Source organism: Diachasma alloeum, unplaced genomic scaffold (assembly GCF_001412515.2).
Source record: "Diachasma alloeum isolate Michigan unplaced genomic scaffold, Dall2.0 Dall_scaffold_00295, whole genome shotgun sequence".
In the NCBI taxonomy this organism is placed as follows: domain Eukaryota; kingdom Metazoa; phylum Arthropoda; class Insecta; order Hymenoptera; family Braconidae; genus Diachasma; species Diachasma alloeum.
Window position 1 is genome coordinate 451314 of NW_021680434.1, and position 16952 is coordinate 468265.

The following is a 16952-nucleotide window of genomic DNA, read 5'->3' on the forward strand; positions in this document are numbered from 1 at the left end:
CTCACAGGAAGCGATACCGTCCTGCCATGAATGGAAACGATAAACACACTCCCCTCGCTCTCTCTCTCTCTTCTGTGTACAAACACATGAACCCAGCGTTTTCCGACGATTAGATATATTATAAATGGCTTCCAGTTTCCAGTGCATGAATTGAAACACTAGGTTTCGTGGTAAATGTTATATGAGAATAGAGGAATAATGAGTGCGCTGGGCATCATTGAGCGCTCGGTCTTCGACCCACGCCATTCCTCCAATCGCCATTGGATTTACTGGTAAAACGGAATAATTACTGAATATGAGCCATTGTTCGATACACCCACGTGAGAGTTTTTATTGTTCGAGGATATGTGCAGCACTAATCGGGGTACGTGAGAGAGGTCTGAGTATTGTAATTGATTCTGGGGGTTTTCGAGCCACTACACTGAGAGGAAAACAGCAACGTTCTCAAACAAGTCTTACTTGTGCCAGGAAAATAGTTTTTTGAAAATGATCAGAAAAGGATTTTTTTGTGCCAAACATGCAGAGAGCAAATCGGCTTTTCAATAGAACCAATTTACTGTTGCTTATGCAATCTTCGAAGAACTATTTGACTCTAATTTTTTTCGTTCAGAAACTGCACTGTTAAAAAATTTTGACTAAAGTTTCCAGGCTTTAGTGTTGAAATATGAAACAAGTGACGGTTTCATTGAAATTTCAGGGAATTTTACCATTGAAAATTCGTGGTTTTCGTGGAAAATTCATGGAAATTTTAAATTTCAGTTAAATTATTCCATGAAAATTAATGGAAATTAGGAAAATTCAAGCAAAAATGTGCGTGAATTTTCAATGTTTTGAAATTTCAGAGCAATTTCTTATTGAATTATCATGTTTACATTGAAAATTCATGGAAATTTCGGAATCTTCATGTTTCTTCCACTGAAAAATCAGGAATTTCCTTGAATTTTCAGGGAAACTTGAAATTTCATAGACTTTTTTCCGTTAAATTGAATTCAGGTTCATTTTCTGGAAAATTCAGTTAAATTTTTTTAACAGTGTGGACCTTCCATCATTTAAATTACTGTAAATGAATGCATTTATTCATTCCAACAATGATAACTCACAATTAACAACAAGAATCATGAAATTGGAAGAACTTTATTTCCTGAAATCAATAAAGTGATTTGGAAATGATTTACAATTTAAACAATTCGGTATATTCAATGGAAAATCGAGAGAATTGTAGGTGCGGAACCCTAGGAATTGTCGAGGTATAATATAAAAGGGCGTACGAAGGGCGATGCAGGAAGGGGTGAGGGATGCGGTAGGTTAGGAGAGTCTCGTGTTCTGGCACATCGAGGATCGTATATAACCCATCCAACGTGGGTTTTACTGCATATTGGAGCTATAACCCCAGCGTTTATGATGGAGCCCTTCCTTTTAGTGGATGCCGGAGCTTGTGAGAAAGTAGCAAACCACCCTCCCACCCACATCCCACCAGCTTTGAAGATGAAATATTATTCTCACCGCTGCGCCCTGCAGGGACTGCACTTTTTTAATGTCACTATTCAAGTAATTCTCGCCTCTCCCCATGCGAAGGATTAAATGTATTATTTTCAGGACTGCGGTTATGTTCGTCTTGTAGAAATGTACCTTTTCATCACGCTGTGACGAAAAGTGAACTTTTCGGCTCCGCGTGCCTAAAAGTTCAATTTCCGCCACATTATGATGAAAAATATTGTTCGTAACTCGTGAAAAAATGTTTTTTGCACTCGTTATGAAATATACTATTTTGTCACTCTGGCAGTAAGACCAGAACCCTTCCTGGACAGACTGATAGACTGATTCATTTATTCCAAACGAGATTCGTTAAAGTAGCTCTACCTTTATGGTAAATTCAAAGATTATTGAAAACTGCAAAAAAATTGCAGAAAACTCGATTAGATTCGGAATTCTAATTTTTTTCTCAATTTAATTATCGTTTTGGTTTTTCAAAGAAGAAATGTTTAAAAATCAGGATTTAACCCAGTGTCTAAAGTGAAAATCAACATTTCCATTGTAATCAAAGATTAAAATCTGAATTTTTTTTCATTAGATGTGAAAGAATCAAGAATTTTTTTAACACCTCATAAAAAATAATCCATCGTTTTGCAAACAAGTTTTATTATTTATTTAGATGAGGAAAATTTTTGAAAAAATATCAATATTTTGCGTGTTCCGTGTATTTTGCCATTTTGAGAAAAAAAAAATTTTCAAAGAAATGATGTATTTATGATTAAACGAGTAACTTTGAACTTTCAACTAATAACTAATATCAGTATAAAACGAGAAAAGGGAAAACATTATTCAAAAATTGATTTTCATTCGGTGCGAAAATTTGACATCTAGAGGTCAAACAGAGATTTTGACATAGTCGAATTTTTAAGGAATTTTAATTTTTGATCGGTGCAAAGATGCACAGAACAAAAAGTGTTTAAATGTTTGACATGGTGGAAAGTAGGAATTCCAATTTTTTGAGATTTTTTCTCAACAACGTTTCAGCGTAAAAAATCAAAAATCGAGACAGAACGACGCTCGTGCCATGACGCGACCGATCGAGGGTTAAACCTCCTTGAGACATCTCATATTATATGATGAACCCTCACTTAGATCAACGGGTGTCCCCAAACGCCACCTTTCCTTCTGAAGGCATGTTAATTTAAATATTAAATTTATTAAGGTATTCTCAACTACTACTCGACTAGTCTCAGATCCGATCAATTAGCCCCTCATGTATAGATATTCCAAATTTTTATTTTTTTCCTCATTGAAGTAGTTTTGAAAAAAATTGCGAGCTAATAAAAAACGTTTGCTAAGTAGTACTTTTTTAAAAATGAATTTTTGAAAAATCACGCCTGAAAAAAAAGGCGTTATCCCCCCTATTTCATTATTTCCAAAAAATGTTATCACCAATCGGTAGCAAATTGTTTGAAGATTTTTGCGAGTTAAAAAAAATCGTCAATGCACTCCTATTATTGTGTAAATTAACAATTCCAATTTCAACTGAAAACCAGAGTTGATGACCAGAGTTTGTAGCAGAGATGTCAGACTAGATATGAACGTTTTTTTTGGCTCAAATGAAAGAGCGGGTCGAGAAATGGCGTGCAGAAGTCTTTAAAGATGACAAATCTCTCTAAAGATGATATCTGTTTTCAATTGAAAAGCAGAGTTGTGACATCACTGTCTAGGAGGACAATGGGGTCTAGGAGTATGTATAGAACATTGGGGTCTAGGAGTCTCCCCTGGTTCAAAACCATCTTTAGAGGTCCTAGCACGCCATTTCTCGACCCGCTCTTTCGTTTGAGCCCAAAAAAACATTCATATCTTGTCTGACATCTTTGCTACAAACTCGGGTCTTCAACTCGGGGCTTCAATTGAAGTGGGGGGCTAATTGATCGTATCTTCGACCCAATTTTTCCAATTTCCGTATTTTAAATTCCAAATCGAGTCACTAGCGCCATCTGAAGAAGTCCCCAGCTACTTCTTCCACCAATTGAAATCTGAATTTCAAGTGATCTATAAAATAAAACCGTAATTATCTCTTCAGATATCCCTCTCAACTGAACAAATTCTCATCCCCTCACTTTTAACCCTTTCGTAAATGACAAATGAAAAAAATACTGTCGACAAAATCGATCAAATCGAAAACCCTCGGCGCACCCGTCGATAATAAAACCCTCTCCGCTCTATTACCCAACAGTCGATAAACCAAAAAAATTCCGCAGATGTCGCGTCACCAAAATTCCCCAAAAAGTGCCGACATCTCCGTCTGCCATGTTGAATTGCATTGTCATTGGCAGCGGAGGATTTTTCGGAGTGTAAACTCGAGTGCGTGTGGCGAATATCACCCCCAAAACCGACAAAATTCCCGATAAATCGACACTGCATTCTCCAAAAAATCCAACAGCCAAGAGAGCCGAGATCTCCCGTCTGTATGTGGCATTGAGCTGATCGAATAATCCGGGGAATAATCAGGTGGTAAATAGTAATCATGTCGGGCGGTGCGTTGTTCAGCAATAATGCGGTGCGAGGTAGCAGTAAGAATCTAGTCGAATTCAAAGCCGGGAAGATGACTGTCAAGGGAAAGATGGTTTATCCGGACACGAGAAAGGGACTGCTCTACGTTTTTCAGTCTGACGATTCGCTCATGCACCTCTGCTGGAAGGATCGGACTTCTGGAACTGTTGAAGACGTAACGCAATGCCTGAGGCGTTAATTGCCCCTCCAACTGCAGTTTGATGTGATTTTTAATGACCATTTGTTGTTGCAGGATTTAATCATCTTTCCGGATGACTGTGAGTTCAAACATGTGTCGCAGTGCAAGACTGGACGAGTGTATCTCCTGAAATTCAAACTGTCGAGCAAGAAGTTCTTCTTTTGGCTGCAGGTGTGCCCAATGGCTCCTTTGATTTAAACTATTTAGGGGCGGGTGGGGCAGTATGGATGCCAGATTTATAGCGTTTTCGATTTAGGTTGCTCTACGCCGGAGTGAGGTACCCTACGCCGGAGTAGAGTAGAACTAAATCGAACATAACAGGGGGCAATTTGAAATATTTACAGTAAAATGAATAAACATGTCAAAAGAGGAGGATAGTATTCATAAAAAGGTAATGGTCAATAGTATATCTAATAGTTTATTAGTTTCTGACAAATATCCTTCTCCTTTGTCACTTTGATTAATTTTTCTGCAAATATTCGAATATTTAAATCGAAAATGCTATTAAATAATCAGCTGAATTGGACTTGATTTTTGAGTGTAGAGATTTTAGCTTTTGCCTTCACCCCGGAAATGAAAAATCGTAATTTCGTGAAATGTCGACGCTTCATGGCGAGTACATTGAGAGAAAAATGACAGTTCTCAAACAAGTCTTACTTGTGCCGAGAAAATAGCTTTTTGAAAATTATAAAAAAAGGATTTTTTTTTGGGCCAAACATGCATAGAGTGCGCTGGAATGAAAAATTTTTGTCGCAAAATAGATTTAGATGTTCAAAAAAAATTGCATTCTCTGTAGACGCACGAAATGTCATTTCTAGCACTACTCCTTCGTTATTCGATACTTCCATACGTATTTTGCTCCCGAAAAATCTTTGTTTTATGCGAAACAAGGGATAGTAGTTTTTCGTTTCGACTGTCTAATAATCACAGACAACAAATGAACCCTTAAATGAAACAATAATAATGATATGATAGTAATCTTGTAACTTAGGGATAAAATATTTGTTGATAAATTGTCCTCTGTATGAGATATTTTCATCCTGAAAAGGCACCGTCTGGTGTGAATTATCCGCCTCTTGAGCCAAATATTTCGTTGCTGTCGAAAGCAGAACAATTATTCATGTTTGAGACTTTCAAATTCGAATCAAATAAATTCTTTTTTGGCAATTTTCAACTAGCGATTTTGTTGGCCCAAACAAGACTTGTTTGACAACGTGTTTGTTTTTCTCTTAGTGTAGAAGCTCACCATATTATGAAGCTGGAACTAGCGAAAGATTCGACAGCAGAAAATTTGTTTGAGGTAAATCTAGGGATGTACAAGTGGTTTTAAATAATGTACAAAATCTTTCGCACTTGAAAGACATTTGACTCGCCTACATACCCCCAAAATTGAATTTTCTGCTGACGAATATTCAACTAGTTTCAGCTTCATCCCCATATTTTCTCCTATAAATCACCTGCAAATTATTTATCGAATTCCCCCTCCTGCAGGACCTCAAGACTGACAAAGATGAGGAGCACTGCAGGAAAATCAACGAGGTCCTCAACAACCCCCCGACCCCGGGCTCCCAGAGAAGTGGAGGGGCCAATCCCGATGGCGACCTGCAGAATCTTCTCAACAACATGTCCCAGCAGCAGTTGATGCAGCTGTTCGGGGGAGTGGGTCAGATTGGGCTTGGAAATCTCCTTGGAACAATGAGAGATCGTCCCAGCAACACGAGGACAAGCACCACCACTGCCTCCACACCAGTGACCACCAGTGCCACGAGACCACCAGCAGCTCAGACCCCAGCGCCTGCCAGTGTCACAGAAACCCCGAGGTCGTCCTCGGGCGGCACTCCCAAAAATAATTCCGGGTCTAAGCCACCAAGTTCTATGACCCTTCTCGAGAGAACTCCCACTCTCATGAGTGACCCACATCTCTTCGATCTCCAGAGACATCTCTGGAATATTTCTACACCTCCAGGGGCTGAACCTGTTGTTCAGGTATAAAATTGTTTGATTATTTTGGTTTCATTCGTTTTGAGGGATTTAGTTGCTCCAATTTAATTAAAAACAAATCGAGGGTGAGGAGTTGATTAATTTTCTTCATTTTTACTTGATAATAATCTATTGAAATTTTTAATTTTCTGTTCATTTATGAAAGAGAATTAATAATTTAATTAATATAGTCAATTGTGGGAATATTTTGGTTTCATTTATTTTGAGAAACTGAGTTGCATCAATTGATATGTAAAAATCGAGATTGAGGAATTGATTAACTTGCTTCATTTTTATTTGATATGAATCTAGTGGAATTTTTTAAAATCCCGTTCTTGATGGGGACATGACAGAGAATTAGTAATTTGCTTAATACTTTTGAGAATAGATTGAAGTGATGGAGAATCATTTCATTATCTTCATTACGGAGAATATTACTTAATGATCTAGAGAATGAGTGACTTTAAGAGGATATATCATGGGATATTTTTGGATAGGATTTTTATTTTTGGTACAGATTCCTTTTCAAATATCTCTAAACTTTGTAATTTTTTAGCAAAAAAAATGACAATTTTTTCTAGAAAAGAAAATACTTTACATTATCTTCAAAACTCAGTCATTACTCCAATAATTTCATGATAAACTGAGATATCAGTCATATTGACATCAGCAAATTAAATCAGAAACCTTTCAACTGTTTCATGCAATCATTTGTATTGATTCTACAGAAATACCAAAATTATCTCAAAAATGATAATTCCTCTCCTCACAAAACCGTAAAGCCTCATCTTCACATAAAAATAATCAAAAGTTGAAGAATTTTTATCCTAAAATCCTCTATTTTTCAATTGGAGTAACTACCTAAGCCCTCTATATTCTCAATGTCACCGATAAGATTAGCCTTCACTATCCACTGTCAAGAGTGAGATACCATTAATACCATTGATACAATTGCCCTGCCATTACCCCACGTGCAAAGCCCTCCTCCGACTTGACGAGACGCACCCCAGAAGACAGATCGTTTCGTATCACAACAAAATAAACAAAAATGCGGAGAAATATTGCAAGTGCAGACGGAAAATAATGTCGCGGCGTCGATGATCGATCGCTACCAGAAAATTATCGTCGGTATCAGTGCAGTATCAGCCGGAGGAATATAAAAAATAATAGCGTTCAAATTGTGATTCCAATCCTCCAATATTAATATCGATCGTTGCTGAGTGCATATCGAGGAGTTTTCTCACTAGATAAAGAATAAATTCCCGAGACATTGTATTGTGAACAAATACTGCGTTGTGGAATGCTGCGGTTCGAACTCGAGTACTAAAAAATATTAATCGATTGAAACGGAATGAATGACGGGAAAATCGATGGGGGAGAATCAAGAGAACATTTTGTCGGGAATTTGTGAACACTTTGCGATATAAATTGACAATTAAGGAAGTGAATTCAACTGGAAGTGTCTCTAATTAGTTGAGAATCAATTAAAGTGAAGATTATTAATCAATATGAAAACAGTCTGAATGGATATTGATTGATTCAGAGGAAAATCTTTCGCATTTTTGATGCTTTGAATAAAAAAGTGCTGGATGAATAATGAGAAAATCGATAAGAAAAGGAAGATAAGAATCGATAAGAAATTGAGAGAATATTTGCAGGATTTTATGAACATTTTGCGGTAAATTGAAAGTTATAGAAGTGAATTTAACGAGAAGCGTCTCCAGTCAGTTACGAATTAGTTAAAATAGAGATTACTAATTAATATGGAAACAATCGAACTGACATTGATAATTAGTTAATTAGGAGGAGAATTGCGAGTGTTTTATGCTGCGATCACCAAGCGAAAAAGATTTTTGATGTTTGGTATGAAAAAAGTGCTGAATGATCGAAGAGACAATCGATGGACGAAAATTGCAAGAACGTTTACGAGAATTTATGAATATTTTGCGGTGAAAATTGAAAATTAAAGAAGTGAATTTAACTAGAAGTGACTCGGGTCACTTACGAATCAAGTGAAACAGAGACAAATCAATCTGGAAACAATCTCCACTATTTTATAATTAAATCAACAATAGATAGACTTCATTTATGTTTTCCATTAAAAAAAAGTGTTCCAATGGAGGAGATTAGAGAACTTCAGCGTTGGATCAACAACAATGAAGTTTGATAGACTTTTTGATCAGTACTATATTGAGTAATATATTGATAATTTTAAGGAGTTTGTCAATTATCGATCAATTTCAATTGTTTGGAGCGGAATGAATGAATGAATGAATCGTCGTGTCGTTTCGAGAAAAAAAAAAGTAGTAGAGATCAATCATTGGATTCCTCAATATTAAGAGAATTTGAACGTTACATTGATCAAGGCTTCACATATAATCATAAAAATTAAAAAGTACAAAACAAATTGATAATATGGGACTGTCAATTATCCATTAAGTAAATCTCAAAAAACCTAAACTATCGAGTCATAAAACAATTTCGAATATTTAATTGATGATTAAGGTAGTAATTGAAAATTGTAGAGAAATATTAACTAATTGACTAGTTGAAAATTATCAGTCATCAATTATTAATTAATGATTATGGTTATCGATCAATTTCAATCGTTTTGAGCGGAATGAATGAGTGAATAGGTCGTGTCGTTTCGAGTGAAAAAAAAGTAGCAGAGATGGCCATCAAACATTGGATTCCTCAATATTAAGAGAATTTGAACGTTACATTGATCAAGGGTTCACATATAATCATCAAAATTTAAAAATATAAAACAAATAATGTGGAACTGCCAGTTATCCATTAAGTAAATTTCAAAAAACCTAAACTATCGATTGATGAAACAATTTCGAATATTCAATTGATGTTTAATGTAGTAATTGAAAATTGTAGAGAAATATTAACTAATTGACTAGTTGAAAATTATCAGTCATCAATTATTAATTATTAATGATTATGGTTATCTCTGGAAAGTGGATATTTTGTTAGACAAGTCGATGGAAAAAATAGTGATACCGGAATTTATCGTGAAACTGATGGGCATGAAATTTACCTGGTTGACTGATATCCTCACACTGGTAACATGCTGGGGAAGTAAACGTGGTGTACGTATTGTATGTTGTTCACGGTCGGCTACAGCAAAGCTTATTGTCCGACAGAGGGGCGTAGCGACTGAGCTGACGAATACCATCCCAGCGGCGATTACGGCAACGGAAAGCCTGGAACGGACAATGAGCAAGCACTTGCCACCCGGTGACAGTCTGTGTACCACGCTATCGTCCCCACAGTTCTCCCAGGCGCTATCAATGTTCTGGTCTGCTTTGCAGTCGGGCCAAGCCAGCCCAGTTGTACGACAATTTGGACTTGGGGCTGATGCAGTCAATGCAGCTGCCACTGGTAATCTTGAGGAGTTTGTCAGTGCTCTCGAGGGCGAGGGCAAGTCAGGGGCCGCTGGACAAGCTGGCGAGACCGAGGAGAAGAAGGCTGAGGCTAAGGGCGAGGGAGCACCCAGCAGCGAGAAGAAGGACGATGGGGAGGATCCCATGGCACTCGATTGAGGAGGTTTTTTTTGGCTTTTTTGGGGAGGAGAGTTCGATTTTTTGGAGGAGCTTTCGTTATTATTCGATAATGGTTTTTGATCGTATGGATTAATAAATGAGATTTGAAAGATTTTTCAAGGCGTTTGTCCCTCTTTTTGTTACTACCATTTCTCTGAATGAATTTATTAAGATTTAGGATTTAAGGAATTTTACTATAGAGGCGGTCCTTGTTCTCAGAAAGATTGAGGCTGTTGAAATTGTGCGCGAATTTACTGTCAATACTTGTTGGAATATTTTGGCAAGTGACAGTCCAGGGGAATTTCAAAGGAATATCGTAATTAAAAATTCAGAATTTGATGAAAAATCAATGGAGGCTGGAAATTTTAGTTGAATTATTCTAGGAAGTTTAATAGAAATTGAGGAAATTTTAAGTTTGACAAAAAGAAATTAATCTGCAAGACAAGTTTACTAAAACCTACTAAACTTGTACAACTGGGTTAAGCAAGCTCAGTTGTACAACAATTTGGACTTGGGCTGATGCTGTCAATGCTGCCACTGGTAATCTTGAGGAGTTTGTCGCTGGACAAGCTGGCGAGACCGAGGAGAAGAAGGCTGAGGCTAAGGGCGNACGGAATGAATGAGTGAATAGGTCGTGTCGTTTCGAGTGAAAAAAAAGTAGCAGAGATGGCCATCAATCATTGGATTCCTCAATATTAAGAGAATTTGAACGTTACATTGATCAAGGCTTCACATATAATCATCAAAATTTAAAAATATAAAACAAATAATGTGGAACTGCCAGTTATCCATTAAGTTAATCTCAAAAACCCTAAACTATCGATTGATAAAACAATTTCGAATATTCAATTGATGATTAATGTAGTAATTGAAAATTGTAGAGAAATATTAACTAATTGACTAGTTGAAAATTATCAGTCATCAATTATTAATTATTAATGATTATGGTTATCTCTGGAAAGTGGATATTTTGTTAGACAAGTCGATGGAAAAAATAGTGATACCGGAATTTATCGTGAAACTGATGGGCATGAAATTTACCTGGTTGACTGATATCCTCACACTGGTAACATGCTGGGGAAGTAAACGTGGTGTACGTATTGTATGTTGTTCACGGTCGGCTACAGCAAAGCTTATTGTCCGACAGAGGGGCGTAGCGACTGAGCTGACGAATACCATCCCAGCGGCGATTACGGCAACGGAAAGCCTGGAACGGACAATGAGCAAGCACTTGCCACCCGGTGACAGTCTGTGTACCACGCTATCGTCCCCACAGTTCTCCCAGGCGCTATCAATGTTCTGGTCTGCTTTGCAGTCGGGCCAAGCCAGCCCAGTTGTACGACAATTTGGACTTGGGGCTGATGCTGTCAATGCAGCTGCCACTGGTAATCTTGAGGAGTTTGTCAGTGCTCTCGAGGGCGAGGGCAAGTCAGGGGCCGCTGGACAAGCTGGCGAGACCGAGGAGAAGAAGGCTGAGGCTAAGGGCGAGGGAGCACCCAGCAGCGAGAAGAAGGACGATGGGGAGGATCCCATGGCACTCGATTGAGGAGGTTTTTTTTGGCTTTTTTGGGGAGGAGAGTTCGATTTTTTGGAGGAGCTTTCGTTATTATTCGATAATGGTTTTTGATCGTATGGATTAATAAATGAGATTTGAAAGATTTTTCAAGGCGTTTGTCCCTCTTTTTGTTACTACCATTTCTCTGAATGAATTTATTAAGATTTAGGATTTAAGGAATTTTACTATAGAGGCGGTCCTTGTTCTCAGAAAGATTGAGGCTGTTGAAATTGTGCGCGAATTTACTGTCAATACTTGTTGGAATATTTTGGCAAGTGACAGTCCAGGGGAATTTCAAAGGAATATCGTAATTAAAAATTCAGAATTTGATGAAAAATCAATGGAGGCTGGAAATTTTAGTTGAATTATTCTAGGAAGTTTAATAGAAATTGAGGAAATTTTAAGTTTGACAAAAAGAAATTAATCTGCAAGACAAGTTTACTAAAACCTACTAAACTTGTACAACTGGGTTAAGCAAGCTCAGTTGTACAACAATTTGGACTTGGGCTGATGCTGTCAATGCTGCCACTGGTAATCTTGAGGAGTTTGTCGCTGGACAAGCTGGCGAGACCGAGGAGAAGAAGGCTGAGGCTAAGGGCGAGGGAGCACCCAGCAGCGAGAAGAAGGACGATGGGGAGGATCCCATGGCACTCGATTGAGGAGGTTTTTTTTGGCTTTTTTGGGGAGGAGAGTTCGATTTTTTGGAGGAGCTTTCGTTATTATTCGATAATGGTTTTTGATCGTATGGATTAATAAATGAGATTTGAAAGATTTTTCAAGGCGTTTGTCCCTCTTTTTGTTACTACCATTTCTCTGAATGAATTTATTAAGATTTAGGATTTAAGGAATTTTACTATAGAGGCGGTCCTTGTTCTCAGAAAGATTGAGGCTGTTGAAATTGTGCGCGAATTTACTGTCAATACTTGTTGGAATATTTTGGCAAGTGACAGTCCAGGGGAATTTCAAAGGAATATCGTAATTAAAAATTCAGAATTTGATGAAAAATCAATGGAGGCTGGAAATTTTAGTTGAATTATTCTAGGAAGTTTAATAGAAATTGAGGAAATTTTAAGTTTGACAAAAAGAAATTAATCTGCAAGACAAGTTTACTAAAACCTACTAAACTTGTACAACTGGGTTAAGCAAGCTCAGTTGTACAACAATTTGGACTTGGGCTGATGCTGTCAATGCTGCCACTGGTAATCTTGAGGAGTTTGTCGCTGGACAAGCTGGCGAGACCGAGGAGAAGAAGGCTGAGGCTAAGGGCGAGGGAGCACCCAGCAGCGAGAAGAAGGACGATGGAGAGGATCCCATGGCACTCGATTGAGGGGTTTTTTTGGCTTTTTGTGGGGAGGAGAGATCAATTTTTTACAATCAGACATTTTACAATGATATTATTATCTAAACTTTTCAGGTCTGAACTTGAATCTTGATACTGAACCGTTAGAAAACATTTAAAAAATCTGAAAAAAATTAGAAAGTTTACTTTTGAGGGGAGATTGATGAAATAATTGAAAAATTGCAATTTTTGAACATTACAAGTATTTTCTGTAAATAATTTATAAATAATCAATTTCTCACCGTGAAAATGATTTTTTTTCGGGATCGTAAAAAATTCCTTCATATTAAGAATTTTATCAGAAATCGATTTCATGCGTAAAAAAATAGTAATTCTGTGCAAAATGTAATTTTAATGACGCTGAATATTCATCATGTTTTTCAATTTTTTCTCACGCAATTCAATCGTTAAATTTGATGATCGAAAATTGTTGAATCTACACTGAGAGAAAAACAACAAAGTTCTTAAACAAGTCTTACTTGTGCCAAGAAAATAGTTTTTTGAAAATTATTAAAAAAGGATTTTTTGGGCCAAACATGCAGAGAATGCGCCCAAATGAAAAATTTTTGTCGCAAAAATAGATTTAGTAGTTCAAAAAAAATTGCATTCTCTGTACACGCAAGAAATGTCATTTCTAGCACTACTCCTTCGTTATTCGATACTCCCATACGTATTTTGCTCCCGAAAAATCTTTGTTTTACGCGAAACAAGGGATAGTAGTTTTTCGTTTCGGCTGTCTAATAATCACAAACAAATGAACCCTTAAATGAAACAATAATAATGATATGATAGCAATCTTGTAACTTAGGAATAAAATATTTGTTGATAAATTTTCCTCTATATGAGATATTTTCATCCTGAAAAGGCACCGTCTGGTGTGAATTATCCGCCTCTTGAGCCAAATATTTCGTTGCTGTCGAAAGCAGAACAATTATTCATGTTCGAGACTTTCAAATTCGAACCAAACAAATTCTTTTTTGGCAATTTTCAACTAGCGATTTTGTTGGCCCAAACAAGACTTGTTTGACAACGTGTTTGTTTTTCTGTCAGTGTATTATGTAGTTTTTACCAAACCGCAAAAGATAGGTACTTGGATATCCCTAAAAAAAAAATCGAGCGTCCCAAAACATTGATTCCCGATTCAGAGTACGTGAACTTGTAACGAGGGGATGGCGGGTGGGTGAGGGCTGAAACAACCTTGGTGACCTTGAACTAAACATGCGTGAATCGTCAATTATGCGTGCAAGAACCTCGTGGACATCTCCCACTAAAAAAAAAAACCATCATCCAACTCGAGTGATAACGCCCCCTCCCCCCCTTAATCGCCCCAGAAGTTCATTACCCTTGACCTTGAGACACTGTTCAAGGAATCCAGGCTTTTCCATCCGGAAAAACCGTTCGTCCCGTCGGCCCCAGGGACGAGCGCAGGCGCAATTGACTCACTGGAGTCTCGTGTGGCGGGAAAAATTTCTGTCCAATCACTGGACTTTGTTTACGACGCACAAACGCACGATTGGCGGACAGCAATAATCGATATAGGACATTGCCGCCAACATTTTCCGATGATAGAGTCTCAAGGTCGCGTCAGGTGATCAATGATAACTAGGTGAAATTGAATTTTAGGGGCGGGCAATTGATTTCAGGTGGTTCTGGGGTTCTTTGTGGCTTTTTTTCATTGAGATTGAGATTTCGTCAGTGGCGGGAGGGAAATCGATGGCCCCGCGGTGCCAAGCAGCACCAGATGTTTGCGTGGCTAATTCGCGGGGAGTTTCTATTGGAGGATTGGGAATGATATCATCCAGGAACGGATGTTTAGTGTGGTATCATAAACAAACAAGTGGGGAGGATGAGAAATGCTGGAAAATTACTTTTTTTGTGGATTTATGGCTTCGACGATTTTTGTGGATTTTCCTCGTTTCCCAGTGGGAATTAATGTAGAATAAACATAATGTTAATTTTGAAGATGAAAATCGGAAATAAATTCTGAACGGAAGTTAATATAAATAGAAACATTCCGGTGGAGTTCGTGCTCAATCGGCAGTCTTGTATTATTGATAATAATTAATATAGTACTTTGACTCTGTAAGACAAAAATAATTTATTATGATAATTGATTGTTTATTGGGACAAGAGATTGATTCCAATCATTTTGGGGATTTATTCTGATAATGTTGATTGATAAATGATCGGAATTAAGTGATTTGTGATGAATTGTGAATGTTTATCGTATTGTACTGATTATGTAGGCATGAGAGTTTGTTTTGAAATTTGGAAAAAAATTGTTTTGAAAATGTTGAATTCTGATTTGGGTTTGAAAGATTGAGAGACGTAATTAATTGAATTGATATTGGTAATACGTGTATGTGTAACCTTCATGTTCAGTGGTAAGGGGAAATCATTCCGGGGAAAATGATTCAGGGGGAATTTTTTCCGAGGAAATTTTTTCCGGGGAATTTTTTTCGGGGGAAAACAATCCGGAAGCCTACTGATAGCGATGGCTGTGTTGCTAAAGTGTAGGATTGGCAGAATTTGTGACACTCTGAATCTCCCGGTTTCATTGTCGAGCGGGAGTCTCGCAAGCGACGACTGTACGAGGACAGGTTTTTCGCTGAAGTCAACTATTCCATGAACATGAACCGAAATTGAGAAATTCCAAGTGAATGTATTCTTAAACTCGTCAATTAATCGAAAAAGTGTGGAATTCTCCTGAATTCCCCCTGAAACTCACAAATTCATAAATTTCCCCCCTAAAAAAATTCCATCCCCTGGAAATCCCCCTAAAACTTTCCTCAAAATCCCAATTTTTCAAATGAGCAACAGAAATTAGGATGTCTACTATTCCATGAAAATTGACAGAATTCAGGAAATTTCTAATAAACATATTCTTGAACTTTTCATTCCATCGGAAATTCATGTTATGATTTAAAATCCTGAATTCTGAAATTCTCGTTTTCTTTTGTCACAGAAAACATAAAATTCCACTGAATTCCCTCCAAAGTTCAAAATTTCATAAAGTTTCATAATATTTGTATTCTTCAATTAATCGTAATTGGCTACTGACTATTCATGTTATGATTTAAAATCCTGAATTCTGAAGTTTTTGTCTTCTTTCGTCCCAAAAAATTTAGAATTCCCCTGAATTCCCGCTCAAGTTCAAAATTTCATAATGTTTCATAATATTTGAGCCCTTCAATTGATCGACAATTCACCGTAATCGGCCACTGACTATTCATGTTATGATATAAAATCCTGAATTCTGAAGTTCTCGTATTCTTTCGTCTCAAAAAATTTAGAATTCCCCTGAATTCCCGTTGAAGTTCAAAATTTCATAATATTTCATAATATTTGAACCCTTCAATTGATCAACAATTAATCGTAATCGGCCACTGACTATTTATGTTATGATATAAAATCCTGAATTCTGAAGTTCTCGACTTCTTCCGTCTCAAGAAATATGGAATTCCCCCTGAAGGTCAAGATTTCATCATATTTCATAATATTTGAACCCTTCAATTGATTGTCAATTAATCGTAATCGGCCACTGACTATTCATGTTATGATTTAAAATCCTAAATTCCGAAATCCTTGTATTTTTCCGTCTCAAGAAACCCGGAATTCCCCCTGAAGTTCAAAATTTCATAATATTTCATAATATTTGAACTCTTCAATTAATCGTAATTGGCCACTGGATATTCATGTTACCATATAAACTCCTGAATTCCGAAATTCCCGTCTTCTTCCGTCTCAAAAACCACGGAATTCCCCTGAATTCCCCCTGAAACTCAAAATTTCATAACTTTGCCCCCTGAAATCCCTCCAAAACCCCCCCTAAATCCCCCGTTCCCCCCCAACCAACAGCAAGTAGAAACGGACGAGTCCACGATTCCCTCGATTTTCCCCCAACTAAACCCGTCACTGTCTCCCCACCCTCGCGCCTGCGCACACCCGCCGATTCCTCAGAATCGCACAAGTAGGTGGGGGATGACTCCCTCACTCATGGTGACCGAATGAATCCCTCCGCAAATTCCGCTGAAAATTCGTCACGGACTGTTCCGTGCATACGCGTCAACAGTAAACTAAAAAAAAAAAAATCTGTGCATCTCGCGTTTAAACAAAAACCCCATTCCCCCAAATCATCAGTGTCACATCAGCCCTGAATCAGCAATTGAAGCCCTGAAAGTTGAAAAAATATTTTGTTTTTGCGAAATGGCGCGTCAACGTACCGGTGTCATCATAAAATAAACACCTGGTAAATTAAATAATCATCCCTTGATAACAATTAATCATCCCCCATCC

The 16952-nt window shown here is 37.4% G+C and overlaps 2 protein-coding genes across 4 annotated transcripts; both read left to right on the plus strand.

The window, feature by feature from the left end:
* The first annotated feature begins 3792 nt into the window (after nucleotides 1-3792).
* On the plus strand, nucleotides 3793-12091 carry LOC107039299 (proteasomal ubiquitin receptor ADRM1 homolog). 3 transcript variants are annotated; one of them, XM_015258854.1, is made up of 5 exons: nucleotides 3793-4207; nucleotides 4286-4402; nucleotides 5723-6217; nucleotides 9364-9678; nucleotides 11893-12091. In XM_015258854.1, exons 1-5 carry the CDS (start codon nucleotides 4007-4009, stop codon nucleotides 11974-11976), a joined length of 1212 nt encoding a protein of 403 aa, XP_015114340.1. In that variant the 5' UTR covers nucleotides 3793-4006; the 3' UTR covers nucleotides 11977-12091. The 3 variants fall into 3 exon arrangements, with proteins under 3 accessions (XP_015114340.1, XP_015114339.1, XP_015114341.1); XM_015258853.1 differs by lacking the exon at nucleotides 11893-12091 and having other exon boundaries at nucleotides 9364-9877; XM_015258855.1 differs by lacking the exon at nucleotides 11893-12091 and having other exon boundaries at nucleotides 9532-9877.
* Nucleotides 8708-11423, plus strand: LOC107039300 (proteasomal ubiquitin receptor ADRM1-like). The gene is made up of 2 exons (XM_015258856.2): nucleotides 8708-8847; nucleotides 10394-11423. The coding sequence occupies exon 2, from the start codon at nucleotides 10748-10750 to the stop codon at nucleotides 11306-11308; it is 561 nt and encodes a 186-aa protein (XP_015114342.1). The 5' UTR covers nucleotides 8708-8847; nucleotides 10394-10747; the 3' UTR covers nucleotides 11309-11423.
* Nucleotides 12092-16952: the final 4861 nt, after the last annotated feature.

Excerpts from the sequence above, each read along its gene's own strand:
- LOC107039299 (XM_015258854.1), top strand. The coding sequence starts at position 4,007 with ATGTCGGGCGGTGCGTTGTTCAGCAATAATGCGGTGCGAGGTAGCAGT. Across the intron at positions 4,208-4,285 it reads CTTCTGGAACTGTTGAAGAC|GATTTAATCATCTTTCCGGA; the intron begins GTAACGCAATGC and ends TTGTTGTTGCAG. Across the intron at positions 9,679-11,892 it reads GACAAGCTGGCGAGACCGAG|GAGAAGAAGGCTGAGGCTAA; the intron begins GAGAAGAAGGCT and ends GGCGAGACCGAG.
- LOC107039300 (XM_015258856.2), top strand. The coding sequence starts at position 10,748 with ATGGAAAAAATAGTGATACCGGAATTTATCGTGAAACTGATGGGCATG.